A 20758-nucleotide genomic window follows, 5' to 3' on the forward strand; every position below is an offset into this window, starting at 1 on the left:
AGACACTGCCAGGGAAATGCATCTTCATCCTGAAAGACAAAGACTCTGAAGGGAGCCATGTGGGAGAAGGAGTCCCAGGGATTCTAGGGATGAACATCATTAGTGAGCTGAAGGAGCTACCATTGCCAGTAGAAGGAACTAGGAGGATGAACCATCATGGACACTCTAAGAAGAATGCTGTGTTGAGTAGAGTACTGGCTCGAGCACAGAAACAAAATCATACATTGGGCCCTGCGGGGCAGATTGGAAATGTTAAAGTGGGCAGAAAACAGAAGATTGTTATTCCTTCTCAGAGAAGGAAGATCCTTGACGAACACTGCTGTGTATCAGAAAATACCAATAGATATCGAGCTCTTGTAGAGCCTACATCTGGGGTAAACCTACCTAATGGACTTCAGTCAGCCAATGTACTATTCCCCCACTTACACAGGTGTGGCAAAGCAACCCTACCAATACTAGTGAAATTTTAAAATCTCATCCATCCTTGGGGGTTTTTCCTGTCAGCATGCATTCCTTACCCAACTGCAGAGAGAGATGTGGCGGGAAGGTGAGAGTGAAGTTGTGATGCCCAGTGATATGACCAAGTCCAAAGGTGGCTCTGTTGCCAAGTAAACATCAATGACACTATGGAAAGAGACAAAAATCCCACATCACTAATTATAGGACATGTACTGATATAGAAGAGTTGCCAGTAGCCTTCTCTTGGCCAGGTCTCATGGCTTATAAACTAATTCTTATTTTCTTTGACTTCTCCGCTGCTTTCAGTACCACTGAATGCACATTTCTGTCTGTAACTGTGCCTCAGTGGGCCACAATTGAGAATGCCAAACTCAGGACAAACTGCTGAGAAATAGGGCAAACACAACCCAAAACTGGTGGTTGTTCTTCCATGAGATATACGAAACCAGCAACAAAAGTAAACTCCTGTTTCACCACCCTAGCTAACAAGAAGTCATAAAAGCAGTTTCCTTGGGCATTCCAGTCCTTATGTCACCACAAAACCCACTGGATTTAAAGGTGAGTGGTTCTTTACAACCAGTCTTATTAAATAAAAGTTTCTTCTGAGCCCAAATGACCAGTCACACACCCAGGTTAATATATATCTCAGATTTCACCCAGAAATCATGCTGATGCAAATCCTTTAGTATGTAAAATCTAAAGGTTTATTTATAAAAAGAAAGAAAGAAAGGTGAGAGTTAAAATTGGTTAAAGGAATCAAATACATACAATAATTGCAAAGTTCTTCTTCGGGCTTGTAGCAGTGATGGAATAAACTGCTGTCTTAAGTCAAGTCTTTGGCTGCTTCCAAATTATTGGAAGGTCCTCAGTTCATTGGTTAGAATTCTCCCATTAGTATAGTCCATATTCCAGAGGTTTGGCTAGGAAAGAGGCTGGAGCAGGATAGAGGCAAAATGGAGAAGTTTCCAAGCCCTTTTATCTCTTCTGCCATGTGGAGGGAATTCCATAGTTCTTACTGTGGAGAATTACAGCAGCAAGATGGCGTTTGGAGTCACGTGGGCAAGACACATGTCCATGCATTTCGTCTAGTCACAGCAGGAAATTCCATTAAGTGTAGATGGACGTCTCTCATGGTCCATTGTCAGTTAAATGTTCTTTCGATGGGCCACTCCATTTGAATAGTCCCTCCAAGATGTGCTGGCTAGCTAACTTGTGGGGGATACCCCAAGAGCAAATATTTCAAATCCAGGTATAGAGCCAACACTTATAACTTCAAATACAAAAATGATATATGCATACAGATAGCATAATCATAACCAGCAAATCATAACCTTTTCATAGACACCTCACTTGACAACCTTTGTATAAGATTTGTTGCAAATATATAACAGTGGTTGTTCTATATGGTCATATTTTAATCAGATAATGTCACAATCCCAATGCAAAACTGATGCAGGAAGTGATGTCCCAGACATTACTGGATGTATCACAGGGATTTCCCATTTTTGGTTCTGTATTACTACAGCTTCTAACCCAATATTAGAAGTATCAGTGTATAACAGAAATGGTTTATCAAAATCATGTTTCACAATATTGTTGAATCCCTTTACAAACCCAATCAAGGTAAAACTTGGTTAGACCAATAGTGGATTGGATCTGCTTTTGCACCATAATTTTTGTATGTTTCATGTGATTTTGCCATAAGCTAAAGAAAATAGCTAATTTATTCATACAAGCTCTGGAAAATGTTTGGAATCCAAATAACATCAAGTCAATGTAGATATTAATGTTCTCCAAAGTGTAGGAATCTTGGCATTTAGCCACGAAAGCAATATGGTAGTGTCCCGCAGTTTCTCTTTTTATACAGCACATTAGATCTGTAATGTCTTTTCTCCTGAGAAAAGTTCCAAGACTGGTTACAGGCACTAGCTTTGAAATATCAGTATCACAAGGCCTTTTCACATAAAGTGTGTTCTTATGTCTCTCTCTTAACATGTTCAAGGGTTTTTCCAAAAGATTAGGCACATTGTACATTTTTACAGTTGTTGGTATTGGCAACACATTAGTCACAACAGTTAACATTAGCATTAATATTAACATTAAATTCATTACAAGTGTACATTTACAATCATTTTTGTTATGCCACGACCTTGGCTCAATATCATTGGGGTTGTGGCATTTTAGGGTTAACCTGTGGCTTCCATTAGCATGACAAACTTTTCCCCTTCATCCCTCTCCGGTAGGGTTAAATCCTGAGCTCTCTTGCTTAACAGAATTCATTGGCTGGCTAGGTGTGTCTTCCCTGCTGACAGCTATGGGCAAGTCTTTCTCCCTCCATTCAGTTAAGTAATTTGCATCAACACAGACACTAGCTTGTTTACTAGTTTTTAGATTCTTAAACTGTCAGGGTTCCTTCCCCACTCTGAACTCTAGGGTACAGATGTGGGGACCCGCATGGAAAGACCCCCTAAGCTTATTCTTACCAGCTTAGGTTAAAAACTTCCCCAAGGTACAAACTTTGCCTTGTCCTTGAACAGTATGCTGCCACCACCAAGCGTTTTAAACAAAGAACAAGGAAAGAGACCACTTGGAGACGTCTTCCCTCAAAATATCTCCCCAAGCCCTACACCCCGTTTCCTGGGAAAGGCTTGATAATAATCCTCACCAATTTGTACAGGTGAACACAGACCCAAACCCTTGGATCTTAAGAACAATGAAAAATCAATCAGGTTCTTAAAAGAAGAATTTTAATTAAAGAAAAGGTAAAAGAATCACCTCTGTAACATCAGGATGGAAAATACTTTACAGGGTATTCAGATTCAAAACACAGAGGATCCCCCTCTGGGCAAAACCTTAAAGTTACAGAAAACAGGAATAAACCTCCCTCTTAACACAGGGAAAATTCACATAAAACAAAAGATAAACTAATCCGCCTTGCCTGGCTTACCTATACTGGTTGCAATATTGGAGACTTGGATTAGGATGGGTTGGAGAAGATGGATTTCTGTCTGGCCTCTCTCAGTCCCAAGAGAGAACAAACACGTAAATAAAGAGCACAAACAAAAGCCGTCCCCCGCAAGATTTGAAAGTATCTTGTTCCCTTATTGGTCCTTTGGGTCAGGTGCCAGCCAGGTTAGCTGAGCTTCTTAACCCTTTACAGGTAACAGGATGTTGCCTCTGGCCAAGAGGGATTTTATAGCACTGTATACAGAAAGGTGGTTACCCTTCCCTTTATATTTATGACTAACCATTACCAATTCCAAGGCTGGACTCTGTCTTAAAGAAATACCATCCATTTTCACTAGCATGTTAGACTCAAGGTCCTTTTGTCTTTTCATTACCAACCTCTGCTTCAACATGGAATCAGAGGTCAAATCCACTAACAGACAACAAGACATATTCAAAGTGTCTAGAGATCAAAGTTTGCCTGCCATCCCCTGTATTCTTGAGAGATCAGCTGCACAGCTGTCCTGCTCTACAGAATCAGCTACCCAGTTTTTTCTCTGAACCTGAAATACTTACTTAAAGAATCAACATGGAGCCCTCCCTGTCCCAACATTGGCTCCCCAACAAGCTGGTTAAGCTTATAGGGCTGTTCAAACTTCCAAACAATTTTTATTTTATCTAAAACCTTCTCAAAGCTATCCACACTGGGTCTTTCTGAAGCTGGGGCAGTGGATCCATACACATCTGAAAGACTCTGGCAGTTAGGAACTGAAACTACCTCAATTAAATAAGAACATAAGAAAGGCCATACTGGGTCAGACCAAAGGTCCATCCAGCCCAGTATCCTGTCTACCGACAGTGGCCAGTGCCAGGTGCCTCAGAGAGAGTGAACCTAATAGGTAATGATCAAGTGCCATCCATCTCCACTCTCTGACAAACAGAGGCTAGGGACACCATTCCTTGCCCATCCTGGCTAATAGCCATTAATGGACTTAACCTCCATGAATTTATCCAGTTCTCTTTTAAACCCTGTTATAGTCCTAGCCTTCACAACCTCCTCAGGCAAGGAGTTCCACAGGTTGACTGTGTGCTGAGTGAAGAAGAACTTCCTTTTATTTGTTTTAAACCTGCTACCCATTAATTTCATTTGGTGGCCCCTAGTTCTTATATTATGGGAACAAGTAAATAACTTTTCCTTATTCACTTTCTCCACACCACTCATGATTTTATATCCCTCTGTCATATCCCCCCTTAGTCTTCTCTTTTCCAGGCTAAAAAGCCCTAGCCTCTTTAATCTCTCCTCATATGGGACCCGTTCCAAACCCCTAATCATTTTAGTTGCCCTTTTCTGAACTTTTTCTAATGCCAGTATATCTTTTTTGAGATGAGGGGACCACATCTGTACGCAGTATTCAAGATGTGGGAGTACCATGGATTTATACAAGGCAATAAGATATTCTACGTCTTAGTCTCTATCCCTTTTTTAATGATTCCTAACATCCCGTTTGCTTTTTTGACTGCCGCTGCACACTGCCTGGACGTCTTCAGAGAACTATCCATGATGACTCTAAGATCTTTCTCCTGATTAGTTGTAGCTAAATTAGCCCCCATCATATTGTATATATAGTTGGGGTTATTTTTTCCAACGTGCATTACTTTACATTTATCCACATTAAATGTCATTTGCGATTTTGTTGCCCAATCACTTTCACCACACCCCTCATTTGCAGCAAACCGCTTGCAAAGACTACCAGGAAGATTTTTCTCTTCAGGAATCTTTCTAAGCAACAATCCATTTTTTTCTTGCTCTACAAAAGCATTGCTCTGTGGAGCCACAACAAACTCCTTCCGAGTTTCACTTACACCCAGAATCATCTCTGGCACATTAGGAGGATTTTCACATAACCCCCTTTTAGGCAATTTGATAGACTTACTAGATAAAAGGTTAGAGGCATTCCCCTTCCTTTTGCCACACACAAGCTTAGGAATCATTTCCTTCTTGTTACAAGTTTCCACACTGCTAGTGGGTAACACAATCAAATCACCTTCATGCTTTCCTTGTGCCCTGGCTATGATATCAACCTGGTTAAACCGAGTTGTCACACCTTTACCCAGGAACACACTAGCAACAGGCAAAATAGAAGCACCAGAATCACCTGATGCAAACTACTTACAATGCCATTCTCCCCAGCAGACACAAACTTAGCAACATTTCCGTCCTGGGCTTTAGTTGTATCCAGAACCAAGTCTGGGACAACTGACAAATTCTCAAGTAGCATAAACTGAGAAGCATTTTCTGTCTGCTCCACAGACAAAGAACGGGAAAGAAACTTTCCCTCAGCAGGCATGCTGCTGCTATTTAAAACTGACAAACCATTGGAAATACCCTTTCCTTTGTCCCAGCACCCATGGCTGATTTCAGATACACACCTGGAAAGTGGGACACCTTCCTTAACAGGCAGGTTGCCACTCCCAACAGATAAACTGCTGTTCTCCACATTATACTGAGATACTTTAAGCAAATCACTTCTCCCTTTTTCAGGCTTACTTTCACAAGCTTTACTTGCCAACAATCCATCACCCCTAAAAAATCTACCTTTTTCTTCCTCAATTAGGACTTTAACCTGACCACCAAGTTTAATCTGCTCCAGAGAAACTTTTTCCTGACCAATGAGTTCTCTCTGTGCTTTAGCTAATTTTAGATTCACTTCTGAGATACTAGACAAATACTCAAAAATTTCTTCCACATATACCCTGCTTTTCTGCACAGACAAACAGCTATCTTCCCCAGACAAACATTTGGAGAAACCCTCCATAGGCAAATCATTGTCTCTAATAGACACAAAGTCAGGATTATTTCTTTCCTGTGACTGGTTAACTTGACTGAACAAAGCTTTAATATAAACCCCAATCAAAAGATCCTTAGGCAATAACTTCCTTACACCAGCTATAACTTCATGTTTATTACCATTCTATTCACAGTGGATTCTGGCTAAAGGCAAACTTACAGTAAACTCATAGAGGATTACAATATTCACACATTTATCTGGTAAATAATCTTCCTCTTTGACAAAGACGAAAGCTTATGCTCAAATAAATTTGTTAGTCTCTAAGGTGCCACAAGTCCTCCTTTTTTGTTTGCAAATACAGACTAACACGGCTGCTACTCTGAAACCTTTAACTAGAGTGATGTTAAAAGTTGTAATTTGCCCTAAACAGCTTTTACCATTGATTTTTTACATTCTCTGCACAAGTTATGGGGTTACCTTCACCTGAGCTCACAGTAAAAGCATTTACATAAAAGGTGTCAGTGCTGGGGTATATTTGGTTTCACGCAGACAACTGCTTAGAGTCAAACAACATACCAACATTTTTACAAACTGGATAGATTCTATCCCCATCTTTGCTGTTGAGAGGAGCTGGCTTTTCAGGATGATACAGTTTCTGCTGTTCTTCCATTGCTTTTTTGATTTGGAGCTTATGCCTGGCAGTTTCTTGTTGTATCTGGCGAACCGTCTCCCCAATAGTTTCTCCCCAACTGTTCCTTCAGCATTCTCTGTGGTGGATCCTCCTCTGCTCGTCCACTGTCTGTGGAAGTCCTAAAGCCTCTGCCCTTGCCCGCTCCCTCTACACTGTAACTCTGAGGAACCGTATCTGCTTACAAAGTTGCAACTTTCATCTCGAGGCTCATAACTAGCAAACCAAGCTCAGCTCTCCTGACCCATCTCTCGCTAAGGAGTCCTGTACTTCAGTCCCTCTGACATTTCTTCCGAGGTGATTTGTCCACAGTGTAAGTTTAACATAGCTAAAAATGAGATTCTTACTTTTTTCCAAAACCCCTCTCCCATCTTCCTGCTCATCCAGGATCATAAAATTAGGTTTCTCTATGAATCCTTCCTCTCCTCCCCTGCACACATCCAATTTCAAATCTTGCTGCTTCTTTCTCTGCTCCACTGGTTCCTTCTTGTTTATCACATCTGATTTAAATCTCTTGTCCTTGTCTTGAAAGTCTTACACAACCCACATTATATCTTGGACATAGTCTCTTAATGCATCACCCCCATAACCTGTGGTCTTTCAATGCCTTACTCATTTAATTCTCCCACAGTTTTCTCTGTGTCTTCTTTCATGCTACTTCATACCACTGAAACACCCTCCAAATTCTGGTCTACTAAGCCATTGCCTTCTCTTCATCCAAATCCCTTCTAAAGATCCACTATTTTCTTCTTGCCCACAAGAAGTAAGTCAATGATTTTAAGCTATTAAAATATCCTTATTATATTTGCCTTTGGACTTCCCATTGCTTTTTGGTGCGTCTATGAAATCTAGTATTATGAGCCTTGAAAGTAATGCAAAAATATTTCAAATTTCATTCCCATACTTCATGAAACCTTAATGACTCTACCTTTGATCAATGCATGAATTGCTGGTTTATTTAGCTCTTCTCAGTCAAGGAAGAATCTTGAAACTCATTCATATTTTGAATTCTAATCCCTACTAAGAAGATTTTCAGGATTGTGGGCCTGTCTCCTGATTGCACTATACCTTGTATAAACATGTGCACCAGTTCAAAGGGAGTGTAAAATGCTGTCACTCTGATCAGGCATCCTCCTCCACTCTGCACGGGTGTCAATGATCACACCAGGTGTGGGGCAACAGGGCCTCAGACTCCTACGTCTGGAAAATGCGTTATACACCCAAATGTGTGCTCCTAGCTAGTAGGGTGAATTAAATAAAAAACAACAAACCCAAGTTGTATGACAAGCCTGTTGTTATTTCCTTCAGGTTAAAATGGACCCAGAGAGCACTTTCAGTGAGGACAACCTGATCTTTACCGTTTTTGACCTGTTTGGTGCTGCCACTGAAACAACCACTGTAACCCTGTGCTGGGCACTGCTGTTCATGCTTCGCTATCCGGATGTCCAAAGTAAGTGATGCAGTTTGGGAGGGCCAGAGCTTCCTCACACCCTGTACCTCCCATTGACAAGTTTCCAGTATTTTTCTACTTATAGATGCTTTTGTCTTTCGGATGTGACCTCCTGGAGTACAGTCAGTAGCATTTACTATTGGACAGAACTACAGTAATGAGGAGGGATAATTCCACACAATCATCATGGAGCATTATGTGCTGAGGGGGAAAGCAAAACTCATGAGGAGAGGGAAAGCCCTTGTTAAAGATCTCAGTATGTGCATAAAAACCCACTGCTACTGTTAAGTGCACCTTGTGTCTCCTTGCTAAGTTTTCTCTCTCTAGCCACAAATGCTCAAGCCAAGATTTCGGTAAATGACTAGCAATTTTGGGCAGCTCAGCTTTTGGGTGTTCAACTTGAGATACCTTAAAAGATCGTGATTTTCAGAGGGTGGCTACTCAGCACTTTCTGAAAATCAGGCCTCTTGTCAAAACAGACACCTACACATTGTGTCGCCCACAAGCACTAGTCGCTTTGGAAAATCTTGGCCCCTTTCACTTCCACCCCCGATCAACTTCAGGGATATATAAGAAGAAGCCTTTTCTCAACTCTTTTACACAATTTCTTCTTGAAACAATTATTTCTCCAACACATAAAAAGAGAGTCTGCACTCAGCTTAGTCCTAATATCACATAGGACTTAATTCAAGAAGTTCAGACACTAAGTGTCACCACGATATAAATAAGTTCAACTGCTGAAGGGAAAGAATCAAACCAAAAACTTGCACTTTCCAAGGGGGATTTTAAAAATGAACAAGGCAGTCAAAGAGGCGCTAGAGTCAGAAGTGAGGATAGGGTAGGGTTGCTTAAGTAGCATCCTGGTTGTCCAGGCCAAAGAGGTATCTGTAAAAAATACAATGGAATCCAGCCCAAGCGATGTCAGTAGAAAGGACGGTAAAGAGGTAAACTATAACATGGAAATTAGGAGAGGCGAAAGGAAATGTAAAGAACTTATATCCAAAGACATGAAAACAAACACATTATTTCAGTATATCAGAAGCAGGATGTCTGGGAGAATTGGTTGGTCCCCAGAACTACCAGGGAAGAAAGGGAATGATCAAGGAGGATAAGGACATTAACAAGAAGCTAAATGGTTTCTTTGTATCAGTCCTCACTACAACAGCGAACCTTTGGGGAGATATCTACCTCTGCTATATATTTTCAGGTAGTGATCACAAGGCATAGTCAGAGATAGAATTAACAAAAGAAAAGGTTCTGGAATAAATGGATACATTTAAGTGCCACCAAGACCAGCTGGCTTATCTCCAAGAGATTCCAAGGACTTTAAGAATGAAGTGGCTGAGCTGCTAACAAAATCATGCTGTCTCTGAAATGATCAAATACCATACTGGAGGAGCAAATATTGTCACGAAGGTTTAAAAAGCCTCTCGGACTGGGCTGGGGAAATGCAGACCAGTGAACCTTCCTTCAGTACAGACAAATTGGTTGAAACAATAAATAGAGGGACTCACGAAAAGCCTCGATTAACTGACACATCTGTACAACTTCTCGTAGGTGCAACAACAGGAAAACAAAATGGATGGGGACCAGGTGGGAGAATTTTGTCGAACATAAAGAAGTCACAATGATGGGAGACGGGCTAGTTGGGAGCTAGGGCTGGCCCAAGACAAATTTTTTGTCCCCTCCTGCACAGCACATTTTATCACATTTCTTAACAACAAAACCTTTACACAGTATCCTTGGTCTCCTTCGCATTTGTTCTTTCCCCTTTTCCATTTCCTTCACACCGTCATCTCCTCACTGCAGACGTTTTGCTCTGTATTTTCGGTCTATTATCTCCTTAGTAGTATTTTTCGACATTATGTCCTAATTGTTCACTCTCTTTCCTTCTCTTCTCCATCCCATCTACCTTCCTCTTCTTTCCTACATTGTGCTCCCTCCCTCCTTCCCCCCTCTTTCCCCCCCTTCCCGTGAGAGGTTGTCAGTCTCACGTTCTCCTGCAGCCCCGACCAAACCCTTCACCTCGTCCTTCCTCACCCACAGACACTTTACGCTCCCTCCGGTCCCCCAGACCTCTCTCACACGCACCCTCTGGCCTCCCACACAAAAATCACTCTCTGGCTCAGCTGCCGTCCTCCTCCAACCCCCCCGCACCCCCAGTCAATCAGACCAAACCGAACCCCACACACGTCCTCAGAGCCCACTCACGCAGGCAGGCCCTTGCCCTAACGACTCCATTCACACACATACCTCCATGCAGGCTGCCCTACCTCACTCCGCAGACACCTGCCTGCGACCCAGGGAGTCCTGTCTGCATGGCGGGTGAGGTCGGTGTAACTAGTTGCTCAGCGATGTTGTTATATGGATATAGGTCTGTAGTCTAAACCTGGCCTTGGTGTTCCAGAGCCTTCTGCCAAAACAAGACGCCATCCCTCCACACACAGTCCTCAGCCACCCCTCTGCTGGGGAGAGCTCTTTCTGACCCCCTTTGTGCAGCCTCCGCTCTCCTCTCATGTTCCTCTCCCTGCTTCACTGCCCCCCACAGAAAGGTCAGCCTCCCTCCGCAAGCTAACTCACACCCTCCCATTCCCTACTCTCTGCTCGTGTGCGTCTCCTTCCCCCGACCCCCGCCACCCTGGCTCTTTCCCCTGCTTCCTTCCCCAATCACGCCCCCCCTCGCCTCCCCGCCCCACCCCCCACCTCCTCCTGGGGCTTCTGAAATTCCGAGGTTTCCCAGTGCGGATTTTTCACACCTGTGAGCGACGTAGTTAGGCCGACTTGATTTCCCAGTGTACAGGCCTAAGTGGTGCTGCAGCCTCTGCACTTCTGCCTTCCCCTGTAGGCTTGGCTGGCTGCAGCACAGCAGTTTGTCATATTTACACTGGTACAGCCCCGAGCACAGTGCAGAGCTGGGGGAGAGGTGAAAATGGTGATGTGCAGGGGGGCGTTAAGAGGAGGTGGGCAGCAGCAGGAGGGCACATCTTAAGGGAAAGATGAAAAGCGTTTGCATTTTTAACTCCATGACCAGAGTGGTGGGGAGGACAACATCCTGGAGGGAGGGTATCCCCCCGCACTCCCCACAGTGGTTGTCCCTGTGTCTGTTATGGAAATTGTGCCTCTGCAGTCTGCTAGAATTCTTCACGTGTCAACAAAGTAGTAGCCAGTGTAAGCGTCTAAGCGTAGACATAACGCACGGAAACTCATTTACACTGAATACACGTTACCTGTTTCTTGGAAGGGAATACCTATTCGTGCCAAATATAAAGGGTTGATAGAGGGTCTCTTTAGAAGAGAAGTTAATGGGAATGTTTCAACTGTTTTCAGTGGTAACTGGATTAGACCCTTAATAGTCTATTACATCTACTCTGTTATACTCCCTGCTATATAAAGTGTTCCTATATTTCCAGGAAGAGTCCATGAGGAAATTGATAAGGTGATTGGCAGGGACAGGTCACCCGAGATAGAGGACCAAGTGAACTTGCCTTACACCAATGCTGTGATCTATGAAACTCAGCGTTATTGTGATGTTGTTTTCGCTGGAGTGCCTCGCATGACGTACCGGGACACTGAAGTTCAAGGCTTTTTCATCCCTAAGGTACAGCAATTGTGACCCCTGGAAAATTAATGCAGCCCAGGTGCAGATTGTTAAGGGATATTGCTAGGATACTTAGTTACTAAGTCACAGGCTGGTTATGTAGCATGCTATTCTAAAGGACTTGAACCTCACAGAGAACTGTATTTCTAGCAAGTATCAGGGGTAGCCGTGTAAGTCTGTATCCACAGAAACAACGAGGAGTCCAGTGGCACCTTAAAGACTAACACATTTATTTGGGCAAAAGCTTTTGTGGGTAAAAAAACACTTCTTCAAATTCATGGAGTAAAGATTACAGATGCAGGAAGTGTGACAATGACACATGAAGAGAAGAGAGTTAACTTATGCCCAAATAAATCTGTTAGTCTTTAAGGTGCCACCGGACTCTTTGTTGTTTTTGTATTTCTACCAGTAGATCCAACTGTATAGATTCAACTGAATCTCATTATACAGAATTCATTTGCTTTAAAATTTAGGGAGGTCTGGAGCGGGAGGAAATTTTGTCCTGCTAATATCATTGAAGGAAGTGGAAATCTCATTTACATACACAAATGTTATATTGATAGGCCTTTTCCAATGGAAAGTGGTGCCATTATCTGATTAATAGGGCAACAGAGAACTGCCTGGCTTTTCTTTCACTGTAGGTGGTAGTAAAAGGAAGCATAAGGTAAAGCTGACAATGGTTTATATTCTCCTGAAATAACCTGTTTGTTTTTGTTTTGGGGACGTTAATGGGAATGTTTAGGGCACCACCATCATCGCGGTTTTGTCCTCAGTGCTGAAGGATGAAATGATTTGGGAGAAGCCCCACCAGTTCTACCCGGAGCACTTCCTGGATGCAGATGGGCAGTTTGTGAAGCAAGAGGCCTTCCTGCCTTTCTCTGCAGGTAAATCCAAGGGCAGAGCAGTTGGGTGAGGCCATCACTGTGGAAAGGAGTCACAGATGTCTTTATCTTTAAAATGAATAAAGGGCATCAGTTCTCATGCTGCAGGGCAGAAGCCAAATATTAACTGCTCCTTACGGGGCTTCTTGAACCTTCCTCAGAATTCTCTGGTACTGGTCACGGTCAGGGAGAGGATGCTGGACTAGATGGAGAAATGGTGTGTTCCAGTGAGGCAGTACGTGCATTCCTGTCTTTCTGGAATTAGGTGTTCGCAGTCGTTAGTGATATATGGCAGAGTGGCAAAGTGGGTCAGATCCTTTGATTCAGTTCATTGTTCATGGGGTGGGAGTGCTGCTCCCAGTGACTTAGAATCATAAAAAATGCAGGGCTGGAATGGACCTCGAGAAACCCTCAAGTCCAGCCCCCTGCGCTGAGGCAGGACCAAGTACCCTGACACATGTTTTTCCTGTTTTTAAACGCTTCCAGTGATGGAGACCTGGGGTGCGGGGGTGGGGGTGGGGGCAATGGCCCTGTTGCCCTCCCACTTTTTACCAGACGTAAGGGCAAGCAACGGGGGAGAAGGCGGAGAGGAGCGAGAGTGGAGCTGGGCCTCGGAGGAATGGGTGGTGCGAGGGCAGGAGCTTGGGGAGAAGGGGCAGCGCAAGGGTGGGGCTCCATGGGGAAGGGGCAGTGTGGGGGGCTGGGGTCTCAGGAGAAAGGGACTGTGCAGGGGCAGGGCCACAGTTCGGGTGCTGGTGGCCCCCACACTTTTAAGGCGCTTTTGCCGCTCCTGATAGGGAGTCCTTGACCTCCCTTGGAATCCTATTGCAGAGCTTAAATACCCTAGAGCTAGAAAGGTTTTCCTAATATCTAACCTAAATCTCCCTTACTGCACATTAAGCTCATTACTTCTTGTCCTACCTTCTGTGGACTTGGAGAACACTTGATCACCATCCTTTTTATAACAGCCCTTAACAGATTTGAAGACTGTTATCAAGTTGGCACTCGGTCTTCTTTTCTCAAGACTATACAAGCCCAGATTTTTCAACTTTTCGTCATAGGTCAGGTTTTCTAAACCTTTGATAATTTTTGTTGCTCTCCTTGGACTCTTTCCAATTTGTCCACATCTCTTCTAAATTGTGGTGCCCAGAACTGGACACAGTTCTTCAGCTGAGGCCTCACCAGTGTCAAGTAGAGCGGGACAATTACCTCCTGTGTCTTACATACAACATGCCTGTTAATACACCCCAGAATCATAATAGCCTTTTTTACAGCTACATCATATTTACAACTCTTACTCAATTTGTGATCCACTGTAACCCATAGACCAGGGGTGTCCAAACTTACTGACCCTCCGAGCCACATACAACAATCTTCAGAAGTTTCAGTCCTACTCCTGCTGAAGTCCCAAGCCCCAGCAGACACACCCTTTGGTGAGAAGCACCAAGACCCCCCTCCTCACTGGGCATAAGCCCCTATCTCAGCACCCCACTGCAAGGAAGAGGTCCCGAGCTCCCCACTGCAGCCTGGTAGGTGGATAATGGGGAGGGAGGTGTGGGAGGCTCTGCAAGCTGCACTTTAACACTAGAAGAGCCACATGTGTCTCAGGAGCCACAGTATGGCCACCTTAGCCATAGATCCATTTCAGCAGTACTACCACCTAGATAGTTATTCCCCATTTTGTAGTTTTGCATTTGACTTTTCCTTCCTTAGTGAAGTACTTTGCACTTGTCTTTATTGAATTTCATCTTGCTGAATTCAGATCAATTCTCCAAATTGTCAAGATCATTTTGAATTTTAAACTTGCCCTTCAAAGTGCTTGCAACCCCTCCCAGCTTGGTGTCTGTGACGTTCCCCTCTGGTGTTATCCGGACCGGTGATCTGCTAGGTCACTCCAATCCTTGTCTCTGGGAGCCAGCCTTACCCTGCTCTGCTGTGAGAACCCCCACTCCCGGGATGTTCACGCACAGCCTCTGGCATGTAAGCTGCTCCTTGGATTGTGCAACCGAATGACACTAGCCAATATATCCAGTCCCAGACACAACCCTTGGAACCTCCATCTTGCAGTGTCCAGTTATGCCCACTGGACGCTGTAAGCTTGTATGAGTTTGTCAATTTAACAAAGAAATTGATATGTACCAGGCTTGTTAATCCAAGGGGAGTCTCTGACATGCTTCAAACCAAATGCATTGCTTCAGGTAGAATAAACAGACAGATTTATTAACTATAAAGATAGATTTTAAGTGATTATAAGTCAAAACATAAGTCAGATTTGGTCAAATGAAATAAAAGCAAAAAGCATTCTAAGCTGATCTTAACACTTTCAGTGCCCTTACAAACTTAGATGCTTCTCACCTCAGGCTGGTTGGTTGCTCTTCAGCCAGGCTCTCCCCTTTGATCAGTGCTTCAGTCGCTTGATGGCAATGTCTGTAGCGGGGCGGATTTACCATGAAACACACAGTGCCCTGGAACGGGGCCCCCCAACAACAGGGGGCCCCAGGGTCGGGCACTCAGGCAGCGCACCCCCCGCAGTGGGGATGCTCCACAGGATGGGGGCTGCAAGGGTAGAAGCTGTAGGCAGAAGGAGAACAGGGAGGGAGGCTCACCTGCAGCCGCAGGGGAGCAGGCAGGAGGTGCAGGTGGCGGGAGCCCTGCGAATGTGGGCCTGAGGACTCAGGAGGAGCACAGGGCAGCTGCGCAGCCGGCCGGAGAGAAGCGGCACTTTGAAGGGGAAACCACCGCTTCTCTCTGGCTGTGTGGCTGCCCCTGCTTCTCCTGAGTCCTCCAGCCCGTGCTCACATGACCAGATTCAGAAACAGGGCGGGTCTGTAGGGGCTGCAGCCCAGGGCTCCGGTGCCCACTTAGCCTGGGCTGCAGCCCCTAAAGCCCTTGTGTTCTGGCTCTCCCTGGTGGGGGGGGAGGTGGCTCCAAGAATCACAGCCAGTGGGAGCTGCAGGGGGTGGTGCCTGTGGGCAAGCACAGGGCCACACGGAGCCACCTGGACTCCCCGCACCTGCACCCCCCTCACCAAATGGGAGCTGTCCCAGGTAAGTTCTCCGCACCCCAACCCCCTGCCCAGTCCTGAGCCCCGTCCCACATCCTAATTTCTGGCCAGACCCCCCCATCCCTAGCCTGTTCCTGCACCCTAACTCCCACCCAGACCTTGCACCCCCAGCCCCAGCCTGCTCCCACACCCTAACTCCCTCCCTTGCACCCCAACCTTGAGCCCCTCCATCACCATAACCCCCACCCAGACCCTCCACCCTCAGCCTACTCCCACACCCTAACTCCCTCCCAGAGCCTGGACCTCCAGCCCTGAGCCCCAGGAGGAGAATGCAGGGGGAAAAAAATGAAAAACAGGGCTGGAGGAAGATAAGAGAGAATGCTCCCACCATGTGGGGGGGGCCAAAATGAAGCTGCACACAGGGCCCCACTAACTCTAAATCTGCCACTGGTCTGTAGGTGTAGGTGGAAGAGAGAGGAAGAGCATGGCAAACGTCTCTCCCTTTTATCATGTTCTTTCTTCCTTGGCTTTGCCCCCCCTCCCCCCTTCAGAGTCAGGTGAGCATTACCTCATCACAGTCCCAAACTGACCAAAGGAAGGGGGGTGACTCACTCGAGAGTCCAACAGATCCTTTTGTTGCTGCCTAGGCCAGTGTCCTTTGTTCCTGTGAGGCTGGGCTGGGTTTGTCCCATGCATGCCCTGATGAGGCGTGAACTGCCCCTCTGCTCTTAGAGCGTTTTTGCCTGGGCTTATTTTAAGCCATGAGGATACATTTTCAGCCTCATAACTATATACAGAATGATAACCTGTAACATCACTATAACATTACTGCAACAAAAATTACTAGAACAACAATGCTCAGTGCATCATGAGCCTTCTGAAGACACCCGACATGACAAACGTTGCATTGGATACCACACAATCATTTTATGAGGATGAACATGTAGGGTGTTCCCATGAGGTACCGAACGTCAGTGTCATCTGCAGATTTTACAAGCATACTCTCTACTGCATTATCCAAGTCATTAGGGAAAATATTAAATAGACCGGACCCAGGACTGACCCCTGCAGGACCCCCTCGAGATGCCCTCCCAGTATGACAGTAGTAGTCATATGGTTTGCGAACTACTGTTTGAGTTCGGCCTTTCAACCAGTTGTGCACCCACTTTTTAGTAAATTCATCTAAACCACATTTCTCTAGTTTACTTATAAGAATGTCACATGGAACTGTGTCAAAAGCCTTACTAAAATCAAGATATATCACATCTACTGCTTCCTCCCTATCCACAAGGCCAGTAATCCTATCAAAGAAGGAAATTAGGTTGGTTTGCCATGATTTATTCTTGACAAATCCATGCTGACTATTCCTTATAACACTGTTATCCTCCAGGTGCTTACAAATTTATTGTTTAATTATTTGCGCTAGGATCTTTCCTGGTATCATTTTGTTTTGGGGGTCTCCCTCTTCCTCCTGCCTCACTCTCTCTTTTACAGGTCGCCGCATGTGTCTGGGGGAGCAGCTGGCCAGGAAGGAGCTCTTTCTCTTCTTCACAACCCTCCTGCAGCATTTCACTTTCCATATCCCTGAGGATCAGCCCAGGCCACAGGAAGACGGGTGCTACATCCTCATACATTCCCCCAATTCCTACGAGCTGTGTGCCATCCCCAGATAAAGTGTCCCAGGCATGAGCTGCCAGATCTGCATTGAGCTGAGCTAAAGCTTCCCCAGAAGAGCAATTTAGGAAGCACTTTTTTTTAGATTGAAATAACTTTATCTAAGGTTTCAGAGTAGCAGCCGTGTTAGTCTGTATCCGCAAAAAGAACAGGAGGACTTGTGGCACCTTAGAGACTAACCAATTTATTTGAGTATAAGCTTTGCATCCGATGAAGTGAGCTGTAGCTCACGAAAGCTTATGCTCTAATAACTTTATCTAAGTGTTTTGAAGTTTGTAAAGAAATTATGGCAGAGACTCAATGACGTGAACTTTGGATTCAAGATGCCAACCAGAACAATCGATTATTAAAATATTTGCTATATTACTTAAGAAACAAGCCCAGCACAGCCAAAGATATAGTGATAACTGGGAAAATGGAACACACTGGAAAACATATTGGAAAAATCATGGAACCAACAATATGTTGGAAGCCTCAGTTCCGCCCCTTTGCTTTTATGCTGTATAGCTTCCCCCCCTTTTCTCATCCCTTTTTGTGTCTACTTAGGTTATGAATGCTCCAGGGCAGAGAGCTCTCTTCTCACATGTTTGCAAAGCTCCTAGCCCACATTGGTGGCACATAAATAAGAGCAAATTATAATAGTTTTAGAACTGATGCTAATAATCAAATCATATTCCAGGGCAAGGTGTGGAGATAAACCTCTATCGTGTCACTATGCGCTGATCATTTTAAGATGCAACAGCAAATCTTACAGCACTCCCAGTTAAAATCCCAAAGTCTATAAAATGGGAAACGCTAAACAGAGCCATGCTGCCAATGTAACTCAACAGCTGTTATTTATAACATACCTGCTGGGATTGCTGTAGAGTCCAGGGGCAAATGTAATCCCGGTTTGTAAGGTTACTGACTTCTCAGAAGTTAAACCACAGTTGAATTTGGACCTTGATTTTTTAGGAACCTTTAGCAAGAATAAAACAATTTGGTTTTAGGCTGTCCTGAAGAAATCAGTGGGTCAAATTCAGCCTTGAGGTAAGCAGGTACAACGCCACTGGTTTAAATGGCATTACACCTGCATATGCCGTGCCTGAGTTTGGTTCTCTGTGTCTGTTCCTTTACTTGTATTAAACAATGAACATCCAGCAACAAAAACCATCAATGCGACGTTCACTATTGCAGCCCAGGAACAAAACACCACTAATCCCACATATTGTTGAATAAAAGGTGTGGTAGCCTGACCCCACATAAACTTACTAATATGAAACATAGAAACCGTGGCCAATACTTTGCTATTTGGATTGCTGAATCTGATATGCAGACAGGTGAATCATCTAACTTATTATCCTTTGTACCATATGTATCTCCTGTGTAAATCTTAGTCATTTAATCCCTGTTTATTGTATTATTCTTTCTACTTGTGTGATGGTTTTATTGTAGTTTGCTTAAAGCCAACACTTCCCTTGCACTCTTTCTTTTTTTCTGTGACTCAAAAATATAAACTATATATTAAAAAACTAGACAGCACTCCCTGTTGGATCTGCATCATTCATGAAACACAGAGAAACTGGAACCAATATCCCCCTTCCTCCTTCTAAATTCTTCACTGTAGTCTTGAGGGGGGCTCTTCTGTCCCCTCAGGAAGAGTAGCTAACATTGGATACATTAATAGCAGCCTACGGCGTTGTCTACATATACACTGGTATAATGATACTGGTATGTGGAGTTGTGCAAATAACTGATTTTTTCAGTTCTGTGGCCAAACCAAAAACTAACAAAAACTAAAATAAAATATTTGCTTCAGGTTGACCTAAGCGGAAACAGAAAAAAAATCATTTCTGGTCAAACAGAATGCTTTATTTGACCTGAAACAATACGTTTTGTTTCATTTGTGTGGTTTTTGTTTTTACTTTTTTTAATTAATAAAATGGAAGTAAAATTCTAATCGAAATGTCATTTTGAATTAAAAAAATAAAAATATTTTGACTTTTTCTGAATTTTTCTTATTCTTTTTCAGCTGAAACAATTTGACACATTTAACACAAATTTTCAAGGTGTTGCGATTGACCCAGTTATTGATTTTTTTGTCAAAAAAAAACTTCATCCAAAAAATTTAACGCATCTCTACTGCTATAGTGAAACCAGTATAGTTATACTGGTAAAAATCTCCATGTGGCTACTGTTTAACAGTGATGTTGGAGCTGGTTTTGACAGCATCTGCTGTAATGGTGCAAATATGGAATATCTGTCAGGTAAGAGCAGTTTTTCAGAGGTTCATCGATTCCAAAGCTAGATGGGACTATTGTGATCATCTAATCTGATCTCCTGTATAACATGGGCCATGGAACTTCCCTGCTTGGTAACCTAGTGAGGCAGGCTTTAAACTAGGTTCGCCAGGGGATGGGTGACTGTAGTGGTGTGGCTGCCCCACTCCCACAGAACAGGGCTTAAAAGCAGCCCTGGAGAGGGCTGTGGCTGGGAAAAGGAGTGAAAGCATCTGAGGGAGTAGCTGACCGCAGGTGTGGCCAGCCCCATCAGGCCACAGCTGGTGTGAGCCAGGAGCTGAGAGGAGTCTCACTCTAGCCCTGGAGTAGGAAGGGCTAGCTGCCTGGGAGCAAGGTACCTGAAGTAGAGCAATGCTAGGGAAGGGCAAGAGGAGCTGGGGAGCTCCAGCCTGGTAAACCTCCAGGCTGCGTGCCTTGGTGAAGGCCTACAGAGGTACTGGGGCTGCCGAGGGGCAGCCCGGAGATAGGCAGAGGCAGCAGGTCCTATCCCCTTGCCAATGATGAGCAGCCATTACAGACTGCCCTTTGCCCGAGTGAAAGGGGACTAGATGATGACTGGCAGTAGCCACTGAGGCAAGGTGGGCTTAGAGTATTGGGGGTTCCCCTGGGAGGGGAGATCCATAGTGTGGGGGTACTGCTGTGGGGCAGCACCCCAACATAAGAGGGTACCGGGGTCTGGGAGGAACACAAGGCCTGAGGCAGGGGAGACACTGGCCAGCAGAGGGCACTCCGGAGCTGGAGTTGAGCTAATTCCCAGACAGCCAGTAGGAGGTGCCACACTGGTGAGTGTCGATCTGCTACAGCAGTGGTTCTCAAAGCTGGTCCGCCGCTTGTTCAGGGATAGTCCCTGGCGGGTCGGACTGGTTTGTTTACCTGCTGCGTCCACAGGTTAGGCCAATTGCGGCTCCCACTGGCCGCAGTTCGCTGCTTCAGGCCAATGGGGGCTGCGGGAAGCAGCGCGGGCCAAAGGATGTGCTGGCCGCCCTTCCC

The 20758-nt window shown here is 44.7% G+C and overlaps 1 protein-coding gene across 1 annotated transcript in view; it reads left to right on the forward strand.

Moving 5' to 3' along the window:
• LOC141980473 (cytochrome P450 2D15-like) overlaps window positions 1–19265 on the forward strand; it is a 35128-nt gene extending 15863 nt beyond the window's left edge. The window contains exons 6-9 of the mRNA XM_074941724.1: window positions 8191–8332; window positions 11743–11930; window positions 12673–12814; window positions 17310–19265. Of these exons, the coding sequence (XP_074797825.1) occupies window positions 8191–8332; window positions 11743–11930; window positions 12673–12814; window positions 17310–17488 (651 nt within the window). The 3' untranslated portion in view covers window positions 17489–19265. The remainder of the gene's footprint in view (window positions 1–8190; window positions 8333–11742; window positions 11931–12672; window positions 12815–17309) is intronic.
• The last annotated feature ends 1493 nt before the right edge of the window (window positions 19266–20758 follow it).

Source organism: Natator depressus, chromosome 1, assembly GCF_965152275.1.
Source record: "Natator depressus isolate rNatDep1 chromosome 1, rNatDep2.hap1, whole genome shotgun sequence".
NCBI classification, from domain to species: domain Eukaryota; kingdom Metazoa; phylum Chordata; order Testudines; family Cheloniidae; genus Natator; species Natator depressus.